The following is a 19,076-nucleotide window of genomic DNA, read 5'->3' on the forward strand; positions in this document are numbered from 1 at the left end:
TAAGACGTTTAAGGCTGTTTTTCAAGGGGAATTTTGACACTGATTTTCCCATGCCTGCCGACTTCAGAATCTAACATCCAAGGAAAATGCAACTTCCCTCTAAGTGGCAGCGATGAACATTATTATCTGCATCTAGAGCAAAGTGAAACTGAAGTGTCAGAATCTTCCAACCATTGAAAATTAATCCTAAGTGCAGATACAATCTCTCTGAAAGCCTACATGGGAGAATGGTGTTATATTTACAACAATTCAATCCAGTCTTTTTTTTTTCTTTTCCCTAGGCCAACATCTGTTTTCTAAAGTGAGGTGCACATGTAGTATTTACATTTGGCCTTATTTATTGTTTTCTGGCTGCAGCTGGCAGGTCACCTTGCAAAATGCGGAGGAACAGCCCCTTCATTTCACAAGCAGCATATATTGATGTTAATGTCACCTTCTTCCCCCCACCCTGAGTCGTCATGAGGATAATATGAGATCTTGATAGGAAGCTACTCAAAGGAGCTAAGTGCAGTAGACAGGCGCCATGTAATCTGGTTCCTCTGTCCGTGGGGAGAAGGAGCCGTCTCCACACTGAGCTACCTGGAGAGGAGAGGGGCTCAGTGATGTGAGGACAGAGGCATTTGATAACAAACGTGCATAATTAGAGTGAATTATCTTCACTGAAAAATAAGCAAATTATCTTCCAATTTAATGAATAAAGAATCTTCTAATTAACTCCAATAGAGAAATTTGCTTGCAAATTTCAGTGGTTAAGCTCTCTGTTCTTTGCATTAATTTTTTTTTTATGGCCCACCCTAATTTTCTTTATTGCTCTTTATTGGTATCACAGAATTTTAGAGGTGGAAAGCAAACTCATTAGGTGATTCAGCCTGCTTCTCATTAAAAAAAAAAAAAAAATTGAAAGAAAATATGGCCCAGAGAGAACCTGTTGGATCCTGTGAGTTATCTAAGATCTCATAACATGCAGCAATCCCCTGGACTGGATCCTCAAGCCTGTGTGTGACCAGCACGTGAAGGGCCTCCGCCGGACTCTGGGGTCTGCTGTGTTCACCCTGAACCGGCTTTGTTTCCCTCCTGCTCCCGGCCCTTGTCCCGGGCTTTGCTTGGCTCTGCAGGCATCTTGCCGACTGCTAGAGCTCCCTGACCTGTCAGCCCAGAGCAACCCCAGCCTGCTCTGTCCCCTTCCAGCTCCCGGCTCCCCTACTACCTGGTGTGTCGTCCCTGGTCCACCTTAGGGCCGACCCAGAGGCCCTCAACCAAAAGCCAGAGCAGGTGTGCACAAGGGTTTGGAGTCGTCCACCCTAGCTCCTGCCCCAGAGCATTAGGGATCAGAAGTCAGGTTAAAATCGACATGACAGCCTGGATCACCTGATCCCTAGATCCCAGGCTGTTTTTTTAAATCAATAAACTTTATTTTATGGAGCAGATTTAGGTTCATAGGGAAATTGAGTGCAAAGTACGGAGTGTTTTCGTCTACCCCCTGTCCACCCATGTAAAACCTCCCCCGCCGCGGGCATCCTGCAGCACAGTGGTATCTTTTTCTGGGCTTTTTTTTTTTTTTTTTAAGTAATTAATTAATTTTATTTTTGGCTGTGCTGGGCTTTCTCCAGTTGCAGTGCGTGGGTTTCTCCTTGGAGTGGCTTCTTTTGTTGTGGAACACGGGCTCTAGAGCTCACAGGCTTCAGATGTTTTGGCTCAAGGGCTTAGTTGCCCCAAGGCATGTGAAATTTTACCAGACCAGGGATCGAACCCATGTCCCCTGCGTTAGCAGTTGGATTCTCAATCACTGGACCACCAGGGAAGTCCTTTTCTGGGCTCTTTTTCATCTTTAAAACCCTAAGTTGTCTTAAGGCCAAAAAAAAAAAAAAAAAGCAAACACACACACGAAGAACCTAATCAAAGTAGGTGTCTGTGAAACACAAAGGCGTGCATGCTGTGGGTGTCAGATCCATTCACTCTGTCTTGTCATTCTCTGTTAATCTGTCCCTAAAGCCAGTGGCTGGTGGCTGCTCACACGTGGAGGTAGCCTTGCTCCAGCCCTCTCTCTTCTCTGTCTTTCAGAATCAATTTCAAATGTTAGGGGCTGGGATTCTCATTGGCTGTGATTGGGTCAAGGGCCCATACCCAGTGGAGCATACCAAATTCAGGGTATGGGGTCATGTAGAGTCATGGTTGCTGCAGGACCACCGTGGGGATACAGAGGAAGAAAAGAGAGAAGGGAGCAGTCTAGAGTGTCATCATGAGCTCAGCAGATACCTCCAAAGGTGTCTGCTATACCATGATACTGTATTACCCAGGGTCTCCTACAAATAGCTACCTCTTTTCTACATCCTTTTATGTATTGGCCCAAAGTTTGGCCAGTGCCACAGGTTCATATTTGCACCTTTGCTTTTTCCCTCATCCTTTTTTTGGAAAGAGCCTCATCCTTTGACCTGAGCTTTTTTTTTTTTTTTTTACCAGCTATGAGCAGCTCTCTGTGTCTTAGTCATATGTGGACCCACCGGAAGTGACCACATGCAAAGATAAACATCTGGGACTTACCTGGCAGTCCGTGGCTAAGACTTCGTGCTCCCAGTTCAAGGAGCCCAGGTTCAATCACCTGTCAGGGAACGAGATCCCACGTGCCACAACTAAGACCTGGCGCAGCCAAATTAATTAAAAAGAGAAAGTCTTTCCTCTCTGACTCTGTCCACTTCTCTTGCGTCTCAATGAGTCATCACCCAGCCTTTTTGTTCCCACCTTCAGAATGCTCCTGGTTAATGGAACATGTGGTTTTGACCTTCTCACAGATAGCCACCCGAGAGTGAAGCTGGACAGTTTGCGAGACACACTGATGATGTGCAGTGAGACTCCTGTCTTATGTTCTAAAACCAGAGCGATTCATTAATTTTCCATCAAGGACTCCTTTCATAATGGCCGCTTCCATCAAAGTTGTAAAAACTGCATTTGGAGTAGCATATTTAAACATCCTGATGTCGATCTGTGAAATGTATGCATACCTTCAACGTTAGTCTTCTAGTTTTCTGAGAAAAGCAACAATTCTCTCTGAAATTGCCCCATTATGTGAAATGGGGGTGATTACTGCTAATTCACATTTGCACCAGCACCTATGCAGCGAGATCGGAGGTTTGGCGCTGCATATTGGCACGCACTCATCAAAGGTTATATGTATGCGTACGGTGGAAGGCATTTTATATAATTCCAAACAATTTAATAAAAATGTAATTTGACTGGGAAAAACTACAGTCTGTCGGCCCTTGCAAAGTGCAGATAATGTTCTAGATTAAAGAGCGGAGGTTTTGTTCATTATAGTCAAATAATGTGAGTGTGTGAATTACCATTTCATTGCCTTTGGTCTATTTCAAGAGTATGCCATTTTCCCATTATCATAATAGGCTACATTTTCTTAAAATCATTTGATTATGATTGGTCCCGTCTATTCAGTTTTGCAAATAAAAAGCTTTTTTGGTGATAAACTAGCTGTTTTAAAACAGCCTCAAAATCTCTGGTTCTGCTTTTGAACTGCTACAGGTCAGACTCTGCGAAAGGCTGAGAGAAGCCGGTCCTGCTCTCGGGAGAAAAAGGAGGTAAATGAGCCACTGATGAGGGCTGGTGGGAGGCAACTGAATTTAAAAGGATCTGAGGGAATGGGCTGGTGGTTTAAAGATCCCTGGATCTCCTTTTTTGAGTCTCTAGCTTGAATCCCTGACCCAAAGATAGTTGGCAACTGGAGTTATCAACCCAGTGTCACTAATAATCTCTTACTGAATGTATCAGTCAGTTATGGCTGTGTAACAAGTCACCCAGATTTTAGTGACTTGAAACAACTATGGGTTTAGTTCATGATTCTGAGGGTCAGCCATTTGGGCTCAGCTTCCCCTAAAGATTCTGCTGATGGGCCAGGCCTTGCTGACCACAGCTGGGCTTTATTTATGCATTGGCCATTAACAGCTGTGTCACCCTGGGGCTGTCGGAGCATCAGTTATGGTGCTTTAATTCTCCTTCAGTGTCCTCCCCTCCTCCAGCAAGCTAGACAGGTTGGTTCACAAAGGGGTTCAGAGATTCAAGAGTATAAGAGTGGAAGACTCAGAAACTCCTGAGCCTTAGGCTCAGCACTTGAACGGTGTCACTTCTGCTACTTTCTATTCTTTAAAGCAGATCACAAGGTCAACACAGATTCAAGGGGAAGGGGAAATAGGCCCCAGTTCTTCATGGGAAGAGCTACAAAATATTGAAATATACCACATACTTGAAACTAACCATTCTTGAAATTTTTGAAATTCAGTACGCTGAGCCCACTAGCACTGTGCTAGGCACCAGGGCTAAGACTAAGGGAAGGATGAGAGACAGTCCTTGATTTAGGGTGTGCACAGCACCATTGGAAGGATGTGCCACGAGGTCATCACAATACAGTGTGAAAGTACCAATCCCGGGAGAGAAGGACAAAGGGTGGGATTTCAGTGCAGAAAAGAGATCGCCTACCTCTGCCAGTGGTATCAAGAAAGGCTGATGTAAAGGTTAACTCTTGAGAGTGAGTAGTTTTCCAGGCCAGATAAACAACATGGTCAAATGCAGAAAGATACGAACAAGGAAAGTTGCAAGGTCATTGAGCTTGAGAGGGGAAGTGGCAGGTAGGACCTGTGAATGACTGAAGGGCCCTTCGATCTAGTCCCAAGCCTGTGGGAGTTTACATTTGAGTCTTATTTAGTGGCTGATGAGAGCGGGGGTCTGAAGTCTTGGGTGCTCATCACCTATATCGACCAATCCTGAAATTCATCAACACTTCAGTACTCACACTCTTGACTGTAAACAGACCTGATTCCAAAGACAAAAGGAAACTTCTCAGGCTCAGATGCATCCAGGGGCTTAAACCGCCACAGGACCTGATTCTTCTCTCTGTAGCTCGTGGTGCTGCTTCTGTGATGGCCTCGCCCCAGCCAGCTCTGAGGAGGTGGGTTAGGGTGGGCCTGCAAAGGACCCTGTGTTCTTGATTATGACTCATCCTCTCTCCTATTACGTCCTCTCTCAGCTGTAGTCAGAACAGCCAGCATGGCTTTCCTTCCTATATTATCAGCCTGCCTGGGATGAGGGCTTGGAGATAACTGAGGAACTTGAATGCTAAGAAGACTGCAGTGTCAGCCCCCAGTGGGCACTCCAGCAGCTGAACTAGGGTGGATCTTCCCACTCCTTTCTGATGGGGGCATTTTTCTGAAGAAGTATCAAATGTGAGAGCCCTTTTGAATATACAGAGTAGAAATACTTTAGGTCAGGGGTCCCCAACCCCCAGGCCATGGATTAGTACCAGTCCATGGCCCGTTAGGAACCAAGCTGCACAGCAAGAGGGCAGCAGGTGAGCAAGTGAAGCTTCATCTGTATTTACAGCTGCTCCCTGTCACTCTTGTTACCGCCTGAGCTCCACCTCCTGTCAATCAGCAGCGGCATTAGATTCTCATGGGAGTTTGAACCCTACTGTGGAATGCCCATGTGAGAGATCTGGGGACCTTATGAGAATCATCCCGAAGCCATCCCTCCCCTCATCCTCACTGCTCCCCCCATGCCACCCTGATCTGCAGAAAAACTGAAAGCAAAAGTGTTAATCCCTCTGTCATGTCTGACTCTTTGCCACCCTATGGACATCAGCCCATCAGCCTCCTCTGTCCACGGGATTTCCCAGGCAGTGGGTTACCATTTCCTCCACCAAGGGATCTTCCCAACCCAGGGTTCCAACCCGGAGTCTCCTGCATTACAGGCAGATTCTTTACTGTCCACAAAATCGGCCCCTGGTGCCAAAAAGGTTGGGGACCACTGCTGCTTTAGGTGGTTTATTTCGTGCTGCTCTTAAAATTCACGATTGATTCGTTGAAAGAAAATATTTGCAGTTGTTTCATCTGGGCAATAAGATTATGGAAGTGGGTTTTTTGGTTGGTTGTTTTCCCCTTGTGTTTTATGTACTGATTTTTATCATGAGGAATAAAGTAAAACCTAAAAATGAAAAAAGAAAAAAGCAGATGTGCCTGTCTCCATGCAGATCCTTCCAGAAGCCTCAGGGTGGAGAAGCCAGAATGGGGGTGAACACTGGCCTGCAGGCACCTGGCCTCCCCCGATTAAATGATCAAGAGCGAGTACCAGCCCTCTAAGGCCAGGAATGAATTGTTTAAACCTGAGGCCTTTGGTTGCGTAATGACAGCATCTTATTTATCCATGTTAAGAAATTCACTGGAAAATGATGGTTAAGGCAGCCGATAACGAGCAGAGACACTTTCCCCTCCCCTCCTCTCTCTCCTTGGCAACAGGACTCCCCTAATTGCCACTTTCCTGGCTACTCCCATCATGCCAGCCGCGGAGAGCATTTCACATCACTCCTCTGAAAAATGCCTGAAGTGAGGGAAAACAGAGAATGGGGTTGTTTATCACAACATCCAAGTTCAATCCTGAAAGATGTTTAAAACGGTTTCAGGCCCTCTGAAAAAGAGAGCACTGACTTTCTTAACACGACTTTTGTTTGGTTAGAAAAACAAGAGAAAGAAACTAATAGCAAGCTGCCAGGACGCTCATCCTGTACATTGTAACATGCCTCTCCACCCACCTCCTCTTTCCGCATTCCTGCCCACGTTGTCTGTGAAGTTCGCACTTCCTGACTCTCTCTGCCTTACACAGGATGCCAGGTATAGCGGAAGCTTTGTCCCCATGAAAGGCAAGGGAAAGACAAGCTGGTGAGAACAAGCAGACAGGGTCCTGTGTCATGTTCCTTCGGGGCTAGGGTATACAGGACAGCACACACCTTGGCAGGTGGATGGGCAGTTTGTATCCTCAGTGGGGATTGGGTACCATCCTGCATGGTGGTGGGCCAGCACTGCAAAGGGAGGACGAGAAGCTGTTCTCAATGAGTTTGCCAGGCCACTTTCAGCTCCAAAGTTGTGTTTTTTTGGGCCCATACCCTATGACAGTCTTTTAAAATTAAGCGTTGTTGTTCTTCAGTCTCTTAAGTCGTGTCTGATGCTTTTGCAGCCCTATGGAGTGTAGCCCTCCAGGCTCCTCTGTCCATGGAATTTCCCAGGCCAGGATACTGGAGTGGGTAGCCATGTCCTTCTCCAGGGGATTTTCCCAACCCAGTGATCAAACCTGTGTCTCCTGCTTTGGCAGGCAGATTCTTTACCACTGAGCCACCTGGGAAGCCCAGAATTAGCTGATCACATTCAAAAATTGAGAGATTTCACCAAAAAAATGCAGGCTTCTGGCTTCTCTGCAAAATGGAGAGTGGCAACAGTGAGTCCTTCCTTGTTCCTATAAGGCGACGGTGGGCATTTAAAAAACAATTTAGGGCTTTCCTGGTGGCTCAGCGGTAAATAATCTGCCTGCCAGCACAGGAACTATGGTTCCATTTCCGATCCAGGAAGATCCCACATGCCTGGGAACAGCTACAACTACTGAGACTGCGCTCTAGAGCCTGGGAGCTGCAACTCCTGAAACCCTTGTGGCCTAGACCGTGCTTTGCAACAATAGAAACCACCTCAATGAGAAGCCTGCAAACTGAACCTGCAGAGTAGCCCTCGCTCGCTGCAACTAGAGAAAAGCCTGCAGAGCAAGGAAGACCCAGCACCGCCAAAAATAAATAAGTAAAATTTAAATGTATGTGTATGTGTATACAGATGTATGTTTGATATGCCAGGTCTTAGTTGCAGCATGTGGGTTCTAGTTTCCTAACCCGGGATCAAACCCGGACGTCCTGCATTGGGAACTCGGAGTCTTAGCCACTGGACCACCAGGGAAGTCCCTGGGTAATGACTTTTGATGAAGACCTGTCTTCTTTTAATGGGATCCTCCCTGCGCCACCCCCCACCCCCACCCCCTGACCTGCGTGACTACAAGCAGGTATCAGAACCGGGCCTTGGGCTGGATGCTGGGATATCACAGCATGTTTGTATCACTTGGGAGCTTTTAAATAACCAGATTCTGGGAAGGATTGAAGGCAGAAGGAGAAGAGGGAAGCAGAGGATGAGAGGATTAGATAACATCACCAGCTCAGTGAACGTGAATTTGAGTAAACTCCAGGAGACAGTGAAGGACAGGGAAGCCTGACGTGCTACAGTCCATGGGAATGTAAAGAGTCGGACACGACTTAGCAACTGAACAACAACAACAACAACGGTCCAGGTCTCTTTCCACATCAGTTAAATCACAATCTCTGGGGGTGTGACCGAGGCATCAGAATTTTGTAATTCCCCCCAAGTGATTCTGACATGCAGCCATGGATGAGAACCAGCCTGTGTGTGTGTGTGTGTGATTATTTATTTTTAATTGGAGAATATTTGCTTTACAGTGTTGTGTTTGTTTTTGGCATACAACAACATGAGTATACTTATGCTCCTTCCCTCTTGAGCCTCTCCCCCACCCCGCCCAATCCTACCCCTCTAGGTTGTTACAGAGTGCCGGGCTGAGTACCTTGTCTTATTCAGCAGCTTCCCACTAGCAATCTATTTTACATATGATAGTGTATATATGGGGCTTCCCCAGTGGTTCAGCGGTAAAGAATCCACCTGTGATGCAGGAGACGTGTTTGATCACTGGGTTGGGAAGATCCCCTGGAAGAGGGCATGGCAACCCACTCCAGGATTCTTGCCTGGAGGATCCCATGGACAGAGGAGCCTGGTGGGCTACAGTCCAGTGGGGTGCCAAGACTTGGACCTCAGTGAAGCAACTGAGCACACACCCAATGTACATACGTCAATCCTAATCTCCCAGTTCACGCCACCCTCCCCTTTCCCACTGTGCCCACAGATACTGAGAAGCAGCGTTTTATACTTATTAAGTTCTCAGCCTGGGTGCTTCCCCACGCACTGCATGCCTGCACTTCCCCCGCCAGACAGAGAAGCTCATAGCATAGCAGAAAAGCATAGAGGAGAGCCAGATCAAAACCCCAGCGGGTGTTGGAGGAGAGAGAGAAGACTTCCTGGAAGAGGCGGCTTCAACAGAGGCTTAGGAAGCATGACAGTCATTTCTGAAAGAGTATTGCTTGGATGGCTGGCCTGAAGTCAGTAGCTACTTTTGAAGTAGCTGGTAAAAATATCCGCCACCTCTTCTCTAGCAAGGATTCACGGCTCCCGCCTGTGGAGTTTATGTAGTGTTTCTGGCCTTTGGTCATGAATTGTTAATGATTTCTGAAATCCTGGCCATTGTGGTTTACTCAAAAATCATTAGAAAGTAAATTTTTCATACAGTGTTAAAAATTTTAAAAAACAAACAGGAAAACATAGAGGAGGAAGAAATATTTATTCATCAACCCCTTACTGATCAGGGCCCACAGCGATGGCAACAGAAACACTGTGGGGCTCGAGAGCACTATGTTGAGGACACGCCCTGCTCTTACACAGAGCCATGGAGGCCCCAGGCCACTCTGTGAACGGAGCCCACAACGTGCTTCTGCTCAAATGCTTGTCCTGTGACCTTTAGCCTAGTCTCTTGACCCTTCTCACCTCATTTCATAATTCCCACCTTGGAGACTTGGTATACAGAATCAAGGCAGTGACAAAGTGCCTAGCGCTGTGCATAGTAAATATTCCATATATGTTAGTTGCTACATAATTGTGATCATTCCTTAGCGTGTCTAGAATTTAACAGAGAGGCAGCCATGGCCTTGGATGGAAATGACAGCACAATTGCACTCAGGGCTGAAGGGGTCTTCCTTGCTCCAGGCGGACTGTAGGCTGATTCCAGGCTTCCGGGTTCCTGGCTGTGCGCCCCAGGCAGGCAGCTCTGGGGCCCCCACTGTAAACCACTCTGAGAGCCTTCTGTGATAATGGACTGCCTCCTCATGCAGCTGATGGGAGATTCTGCAAAATGCCCCTGACAGCACACTCCTCTGCTGAGCTCAGTTTGTAAAGGACTGCAGAAGTCATTTAAGTCAAGCGCCTGGAAAATGTTAAGCCTTCCCTTTGCACGCACGTGTAAGTGTGCACACGCACGCATACGCACACACGAGCACTTCCTGCTGTTAACAGAGCCTTGTGGTACAAGGACTAGAGACGCCTTTCATGTTCGCCAAGTAGAGGAGGAGACTGGGATCTCAGGGGGACCCAGCAAAGCAGGGAGGCGAGGATTCAGGGAGCCTCCAGGGACCAGGCTCTCTGGACAGCTTCTCTGTGTGCCACCATGAACACGCCTTCACTCCCCTCTGGGCCCTGGACCTGGTGTTGTCTTCATACTCCTCTCTTCCAGTTATTTCTTCTCCCAGCTCAGAGGCCAGAAAGAGTCTGATCAACCTGCCTAATCAATACTAAGCGGCAGGGACTCCCCTGCTGGTCCAGTGGTTAAGAATCTGCCCGTCAATGCAGTGGACCAGGGTTCGATCCCTGGTTGGGAAGATCCCACATGCCACAGGGCAACTGAGCCCCCACGTGCCCCAGCTACTGACGCCTGTGTGCCCTAGAGCCCCAGCTTCACAGCAGGAATACCCACAGCCATCAGAAGCCCATGCACCTCAATTAGGGTCTAGCACCCAATTGCCACAACTAGAGAAAACCATAGCATAGCAGTGAAGACCCAGAACAGGCAAAAATAAAATAAATAAGTGAAATTTAAAAAAAAAACCACTAAATACATTGAGGGGTACGATGCTCTTGACATTGGCCCCCCAGCTGCCCTCCCAAGAGACAACGATTGTAATCACTCTCTGTCCTTCCAGAAATATTCTACCCTCTCTGTCCTTACCTCCACCCCCTGCCTTTTAACACAATGACAGCATACAGTACATTGTTCTGGGTTTTTCTTTTTACTTAACAATGTGTCTCAGAGAATATCCTGTAGCAGCACATGTATACAAATCTCATTCATTCTTTTTTATGGCTGCCTAGTACTTCACTGTGAATGAACAGAAACCCAGTCCTTTATCTGACGTCTTTGGAGCCAAACGTGTTTCTAGTTTTTTAGAATTTAGAAAGTAGTATTATCTAAGTATAGCCCTGGGTCAGCATTCTGTAGTCAAATATATTAACATATCTGTAGGAAAATACGAATGTCCATACTACTACTAAGTGGGATAAAGACTAAATTTCATGTCAGTTCAGAGCTAGTATTGCTACTAAAAAATGACATTTAGAGAATTGTGAAAGTGAGAAAATGAAGTCATTCAGTCATGCCCGATTCTTTGCGACCCCATGGATAGTAGCCTGCATCAAGCTCCTCTGTCCATGGGATTTTCAAGGCAAGAGTACTGGAGTGGGTTACCATTTCCTCCGTGATGGCTCAGACGGTAAAGCGTCTGCCTGCAGTGCAGGAGACCTGGGTTCGATTCCTGGGTTGGGGATATCCCCTGGAGAAGGAAATGGCAATCCACTCCAGCACTCTTGCCTGGAAAATCTCATGGATGGAGGAGCCTGATAGGCTACTATCTATGGGGTCGCAAAGAGTTGGACATGCTTGAGCGACTTCACTTTCACTTTCACACTTTTCTCCAGGGAATCTTCCCAACCCAGGGAGTGAACCCAGGTCTCTCACATTGTAGATAGACGCTTTACCGTCTGAGCCACCAGGGAAGTCCAAGAGAATTGTGAACTTGTCCATAAATATATGACTTGTTGTTTAGGCTGTAAGCTGTGTCTGAGTCTTTTACAATCACATGGACTGTAGCCCACCAAAGTTCCCCTGTCCATGGGATTCTCCAGACAAGAATACTGGAGTGGGTTGCCATTTCCTTCTCCAGGGGATCTTCCCAACCCAAGGACTGAGCCAGTGTCTTACATCTCTTGCATTGCAGGAGGAGTCTTTACCACTGAACCTCCAGGAAAGCCTAAATATATAACTAGTTCCCGGTTAATGCCCTAGAGAAGGAAATGGCAACCCACTCCAGTATTCTTGCCTGGAGAAGTCTATGGACAAAGGAGCCTGGTGCGCTACAGTCTATGGCGTTGCAAAGAGTTGGACATGGCGGAGCCACTGACCGACACTTTCTGGTTAATGACTAATCTAGTCTATCAGGAGTCTTCTGCTACTATAAGAATATTCTAGAGCACGCATCTCTGTGCAGTTGTGCAGGTATAGCCAAAGGTTAACTCTTATAAGTAGAATTAATGGATCAAAGAGGTTGTGTTTTTTTAAAATCAATGATCCTAATTTGTCTTGTAATGGTGCATGAGTGGGGCAGAGTTTTTTGTTCAGGACACCTTGTGGAATTCTGGCCAGATTCAAGTACAGCTGCCCTTGGCTGAGGCACTCACACTCAGTAGCCTCCGCTGTGGGTCCCTGGTCCTTTTCTTAGTGGGGAATGGGAGCAAGGTATTATCCTGAAAACATGGGGGCATGTCCAGCACCTCGATTTCTGAGTGCCAGATCTCCTGGGCCCTCGGCCCCAAGCACCTGTCGTGGCCAATTGCAGGAGGCCAGTGATTCTTCTTAAAAGTTTCAGACCCCGCCAGCCTGCAAACAGCAGACCCTTCCCTTTGCTCATTTCAGTTCTGTGTTCTTGCAGCTTCAGTCCTTCTGCGGGGATCAGGAGCTGCCTCTTGCATGTTTACAGATCTCCACTGCTTTGTTGAAAATGTTAAAAAAAATTTTTTTTTAAAAGGAAGGAAGAGGGAAAAAAAGACAGTGGAAGCTAATGGTGCTGCATTACAAGAGCCTGTCCGGTGAGACAGCTGACATTCCAAATCTGTACTTATCCTGGAATGAAGCCTTTTAGTTCACATTTCTGGGCAGAGAAGAGTGAATTCATTTTACATCCAACAGCTAGTTGCATTCCCTGTGGTGAAGTTAGTCTTTCTGCTTCTTGTGGTCTTGGTCTCTGTAGCTTTGAGAACTTGGACAGTGGGGGCTCCGGTGACATGAACAGTTTCTGATTTCTGTAGGGGCAGGTCAGTCACATGGTGGGTTTAGAAGCAGCATAGCCAAGTAGTTGAGCCTGTGAACCCTGGACCCAAACAGCCCAGATTCCTAGGCTCCTGCCGTCACTCAGGCAAGATACCTATCCTGTCTGTGGCTTGACTTACTCTTCTAAAGAGTAGGAATATGGGCTTCAGCTGCCAAGGCGGTAGACACGGGTTCAGTCCCTGATCCTGGAGGATCCCACGTGCCTCGGAGCAACTGAGTCCATGTACCACAACTATTGAACCAGTGCTCTATAGTCTGGGAACCACAACTACTGAGCCCACGTGTCACAACTACTGAAGCCTTTGCCCCCGGAGCCCTAGCTCAGCAGCAAGAGAAGCCACCGAAATGAGACGACTATGCACCATGATTAGAGGCTTCCCTGGTGGCTCTGCTGGTGAAGAATCCACCTGCAATGCAGAAGACCTGGGTTCCATCCCTGGGTCAGGAAGATCCCCTGGAGAAGGGAATGGCTACCCACTCCAGTATTGTGGCCTGGAGAATTCCAGGGACTGTATTGTCCATGGGGTTCACAAAGAGTTGGACCCAGCTGAGTGACTTGTGCTTTCCTGCCCTCCACAACTAGAAAAAAGCCGTGCAGCAACAAAGACGAAGTACAGCCAAAAATAAATAAATAAAATCATTTTTCTTTTATTTTTTCAAGAAAAGAGTAGGGATAGTATAGAACCTACAGTCTAGGGGTGAGGTAAGGATCCAGTGAGCTAATGTATGTAAAGTGCTTAGAATGGTGCCTGGTACTTACTAGGAGCTGGAAAAATGAAAATGGTTACATATCTTTGGATACATCCAAAGATGTACATCCAAAGATACACTTTGGATACGTGTTGAGTATTATAATTTAGGACTGGTATTGTAATTAGTATTATACTGAGGGCAAAATGGCCTGTTTAAAAAGCGAATCCCTTCCGAGTCAGAGAAGGTTGAGAACTCTTGCTAAGAAAAAGCAGGACACAGATCGGTCATTGTTCCTCGCTGCTTCAGTCCAATGGAACAGCACATCGTCCCTCTTGTGAGAATTACCTTGCCCTTGAAATCACCAGCCTACTCCCAGGCCCCTGCCATCAGGCTGTGAGCTGCAGGAAACGTGTACGCAGCTGCTGAGCCTGTAACCCAAGCTGAACAAACGGCAAGGCCAAGAATCGAGCTTCAAGAAGCAAAGAGAATCAATTTCTGATAAAGTGCCAGGAAGGAGATTGACACGTCTAAAACCTTCCTGGTATCAGCTGAGCTTCCAACACAAGATTAAATTTGAACAAAAAAACCCATCAGAGAGCTGCAATTTGTGACCAGAAGGAGATAATGTTGACAGCTTCTTCCCAAGTCAGGTTTGGATAAGCAGTGTGCCCTTCACCAGAGCATCAAAATTTTCTATATCCTCAAACCCTAGGCATTAAATTGCCCTGAGACCCTTTACCTCTCCACCCCCCCCCCCATCACTTTAGAGAATGCAGAATATGATGAGAAAAGAAAATGATACTATTCAAGTGAAGGAGGTTCCTGCAAATTACTGATGACAGGTGTGTTTCATGATGAATAGGAGCCCACAGAACTGTTGCCCAGTCTGGGAACACCTCTGGAGAAGCAGGGCCAGGGCTGTAAGAGTGCCAGGCCCCCAGGGCTCCAGTCCTAAGTTACCATGGTTGACCGTAGGCACACCCTCTCTCCCTGCTCTGGGCCTCCATTTCCCCTGCAACCACCCCAGGTCTGATAAGAGCCAACATCAACTTCATCAGGGCCCACAAGCCGTGTCTCTGAGGCTCTGTTCAAGTGATAGAAGCCCTTCTCAACCCAGCTTCAGGGCTTCTCTGGTAGTCTGGGTGCCATGCAGGGGACACCGGTTCAGTCCCTGGTCGGGGAAGATCCCATATACTGCGGAGTAACTCAGCCTGTGAGCCATAACTAGTGAGCCAGAGTGCAGCAACTGCCAAAACCTGCGTGCCTAGGGCCTGTGCTCCACCGCGGTGAGAAGCCTTCTTTCTCAATCCAGATGCCATGAGTTAACTTTCCCCTTTTATAGGTTTACCTAGACAGATATAACACACTCTAACATCTGTTAGGCACCTTCCTTAGCCCTTCTTGGTTTCCTTAACTGTAAAGTGGACAGCGTTCGTCCTTCCTCCCGAGACGTCCAAGGGCTCAGTGCGGATGAGGAAGATAAACCTGGGAAGCCCAGCCCCGCTCAGAGGATGCCCCTGCCTCTCACACCGGGCACTTTCTCTCTCCTCCCCATGGATCCTGCTGCTGGTTTAGAACTAGAGAGGGTCCCAGACTCCTGGGACCACAGGGCTGGGCGGGTGAATGAGAAGCTGGGACAGTGACTGCCAGATAAATGAAAGCCTCAGTTTCCTTGCCTGATAACCCAAGATGGTCTGACACTGACCTTCCCCAGCTAAGCACTGTTAATGATGGCTACATTCCCATTTGTTGTTGTTTTAGTTGCTAAGTTGTATCCAACGCTTTTGCAACCCCTTGGACTGTAGCCCACCAGGCTCCTCTGTCCATGGGATTTTCCAGGCAAGAATACTGGAATGGGTTGCCAATTTCCTTCTCCAGGGGACCTTCCTGACCCAGGGATTGAACCCAAGTCTCCTGCATTGGCAGGTGGATTCTTTGCCACTGAGCCACCTGGAAAGTCCTGCATTCCCCTTGGAGGCTGCTGAAGAGATTATATGCCCCTCCTCACCCTCTGCTATGTGTAGGAAAGTCCAAGAAAGTTCTCAGCTTCTTTTCCCAGGATGACTACTTTGATGGCCTTTTGCTTTTTCAATACAGAAGCCTAAACTCTTGCAAAAATCTCTTTGAACTGCCCATGCTCTGTTGATGCCCTGGGAGATGGCTTGAGTGATCAAGGGCAGGGAAGCTGTCCAAGCCTGACTGCTTTCGTTTGCAGTCCTGGTTCTAACTCTTAATTTGCTGTGTGGTCTTTGAAAGTGAAAGTAAAAGTCACTCAGTCGCGTCCAACTATATAGTCCATGGAATTCTCCAAGCTAGAATACTGGAGTGGGTAGCCTTTCACTTCTCCAGGGGATCTTCCCAACCCAGGGGTCAAACCCAGGTCTCCTGCATTGCAGGCATTCTTTACCAGCTGAGCTTTCTTGGCACTTTACATAACCTCTCTGTGCTTCAGTTTCCATCTGCTGAATGGAACTGAAAGCATAGTACCATCTCATGGGGCTGTTGAGAGAATTAAATAATACATATGAAGTACTTAGAACTATACCTGTAAGTCCTGTTTAAAAGTATGTTATTATTTGTCCAGTCCCACTGCCGAGTCCCGTTCCAGAATGTTCCATCAGCTGGGGTAGCTGGGGGAGGTAGTGTCGGTGTAGTTCATATCTGCAGGCATTGACCTCAGTGGGGCTGGCTCCAGACATTTTTAATGTATTTTTGATTCCAGAACTAATGCATGCCAATTGTAGAAAAATAGACGAGGCTTAATCTATAAAAATTAGTCCTTATCCTACCACCTATAAAGTCACTATTTTTATTTATCTTTTTATTCCCTTCTCACAGTTCAGTGGCTCAGTTGTGTCCGACCGTTTGCGACCCCATGGACTGCAGTACCCCAGGCTTCCCTGTCCATTACCAACTCCTGGAGCTTACTCAAACTCATGTCCACTGAGTCGGTGTTGCCATCCAACCATCTCATCCTCTGTCGTCCCCTTCTTCTCCTGCTTTCCATCTTTCCCAGCATCAGAGTCTTTTCCAATGAGTCAGTTCTTTGCATCAGGTAGCCAAAGTGTGGGAGTTTCAGCTTTAGCATCAGTCCTTCCAATGAATCTTCAGGACTGATTTTCTTTAGGATGGACTGATTGGATCTCCTTGCAGTCCAAGGGACTCTTGAGAATCTTCTCCAACACCATACTTGAAAAGCATCAATTCTTCAGCACTCAGCTTTCTTTATAGTCCAACTCTCACACCCATACATAACTACTGGAAAAACCATAGCTTTGATTAGATTAGACCTTTGTTGGCAAAGTCATGTCTCTGCTTTTTAATATGCTCTCTAGGTTGGTCATAGCTTTTCTTCCAAGGAACAAGCATCTTTTAATTTCATGGCTGCAGTCCCTATCTGCAGTGATTTTGGAGCCCAGGAAAATAAAGTCTCACTGTTTCCATTGTTGCCCCATTTGCCGTGAAGTGATGGGACTGGATGCCATGATCTTCGTTTTCTGAATGTTGAGTTTTAAGCCGACTTTTTCACTGTCCTCTTTCATTTTCTTTAAGAGGCTCTTCAGTTCTTCTTCACTTTCTGCCATAATGGTGGTGTCATCTGCATATCTGAAGTTATCAATATTTCTCCCGGCAATCTTGATTCCAGCTTGTCCTTCTTCCAGCCCAGCGTTTCTCATGATGTACTCTGCATATAAGTTAAATAAGCAGGGTGACAACATACAGCCTTGACGTACTGCTTTCCCAATTTGGAACTAGTCTATCGTTCCATGTCCAGTTCTAACTGTTGCTTCTTGACCTGCATACGGATTTCTCAGGAGGCAGGTCGGGTGGCCTGGTATTCCCATCTCTTTAAGAATTTTCCACAGTTTGTTGTGATCCACACAGTCAAAGGCTTTGGCATAGTCAATAAAGCAGAAATAGATGTTTTTCTGGAACTCTCTTGCTTTTTCAGTGATCCAACGGATGTTGGCAATTTGATCTCTGGTTCCTCTGCCTTTTCTAAATCCAGCTTGAACATCTGGAAGTTCACAGTTCACGTACCGTTGAAGCCTGGCTTGGAGAATTTTGAGCATTACTTTGCTAGAGTGTGAGATGAGTGCAATTGTGGGGTAGTTTGAGCAGTTTTTGGCATTGCCTTTCTTTGGGATTGGAATGAAAACTGACCTTTTCCAGTCCTGTGGCCACTGCTGAGTTTTCCAGATTTGGTGGCATATTGAGGGCAGCACTTTCACAGCATCATCTTTTAGGATTTGCAATACCTCTACTGGAATTTAATCACCTGCACTAGCTTTGTTCATAGTGATGCTTCCTAAGGCCCATTTGACTTTGCATTCCAGGATGCCTGGCTCTAGATGAGTGATCACACGATCGTGGTTATCTGGGTCATGAAGATCTTTTTGATATAGTTCTTCTGTGTATTCTTGCCACCTCTTCTTAATATGCAACTATATATATTTTGGGCTTAGGATTATACTAAAGGACAATTAGAAATGCCTACCTTCCATTTCTTTTTTGGTTTTTTTTAAATTGAGGTATAACTTACATACAATAAAGGAGATAATCTTTGGTGTACACTTTTATGAATTTTATGAGTGCTCCTGTGTTACCACTACCCACGTCAAAATATGGACCATTCCTAGCAAGGCAGGAGGCATCTTCATGCCCCCTCCCAGGTACTGCAGCTCTCCAGGAGGGTGACCACTGTCTTGGCTCTGACGGTATAGAGTAGTTTTGCCTGTATTTGAACTTCATATAAATGGATTCACAGAGTAAGCACATTTTTTTTTTGTCTTTGTTTTGTTTTTGTTAAACATATCTGTGAGATTCATCTATGTTTTTCTTTTATTTACTTATTGTGGGGCACTGGGTCTTTGTTGCTGCAGCGGGCTTTCTCTCGTTGCGGTGAGCAGGGGTTACTCTCCGGTTTGTGGTGCGCGGGCGTCTCACGGCAGTGGCTTCTCTTGTTGGGGTGCACGGGCTCGAGACCTCCCGGCTTCAGTAGCTGCGACACACAGGCCAGCTATAGCACAGGGGCTTGGCTGCCCCACAGCTGTGGAGTCTTCCCTCACCAGGGATCAAACCTGTGTCCCCTCCACTGGCAGGTGGATTCGTATCCACCGGACCACCAAGGAAGTCTTCATCTGTGTTTTTAAATGTATTAATAGTTCACTGTGGTATTAAACATTCAGTTATCCTTTCATTAGAATAATTAAATTGTCAATTTTAAAAATAATTTACTTGTCATTATTTTTTTTTTAATTTCAAGTTTGTTCACTAAATTAGAAAATGTTCTTCAAACATACCGCAACCTAATAACCCTATCTAGAAATAACCTGCTATTGGTAGAATGTTCATCTTTCTAGACTTTTTTCTGTTTGTTACAGTTCTAGTCCCTGTTTCAGTTGGGAGTGCATTTGGCTGCAAAGAACAGGAAACCCAACTAACAATGGCCTAAACCAGGGATCAGCAAGCATTTTATGTCACAACTACTCAACTCTGTCATTGTAGTGTGGAAACAGCCA

At 46.5% G+C, this 19,076-nt stretch overlaps 1 protein-coding gene across 2 annotated transcripts in view; it reads left to right on the forward strand.

Moving 5' to 3' along the window:
* Positions 1-19,076, forward strand: part of KIAA0556 (KIAA0556 ortholog) — a 233,269-nt gene that overhangs the window by 15,196 nt on the left and 198,997 nt on the right. For both annotated transcript variants that reach the window (XM_018040845.1, XM_018040846.1), the window contains exon 2: positions 3,532-3,587. In XM_018040845.1, the coding sequence (XP_017896334.1) occupies positions 3,532-3,587 (56 nt within the window). The remainder of the gene's footprint in view (positions 1-3,531; positions 3,588-19,076) is intronic.

Source organism: Capra hircus, chromosome 25 (assembly GCF_001704415.2).
Source record: "Capra hircus breed San Clemente chromosome 25, ASM170441v1, whole genome shotgun sequence".
Lineage (NCBI taxonomy): Eukaryota > Metazoa > Chordata > Mammalia > Artiodactyla > Bovidae > Capra > Capra hircus.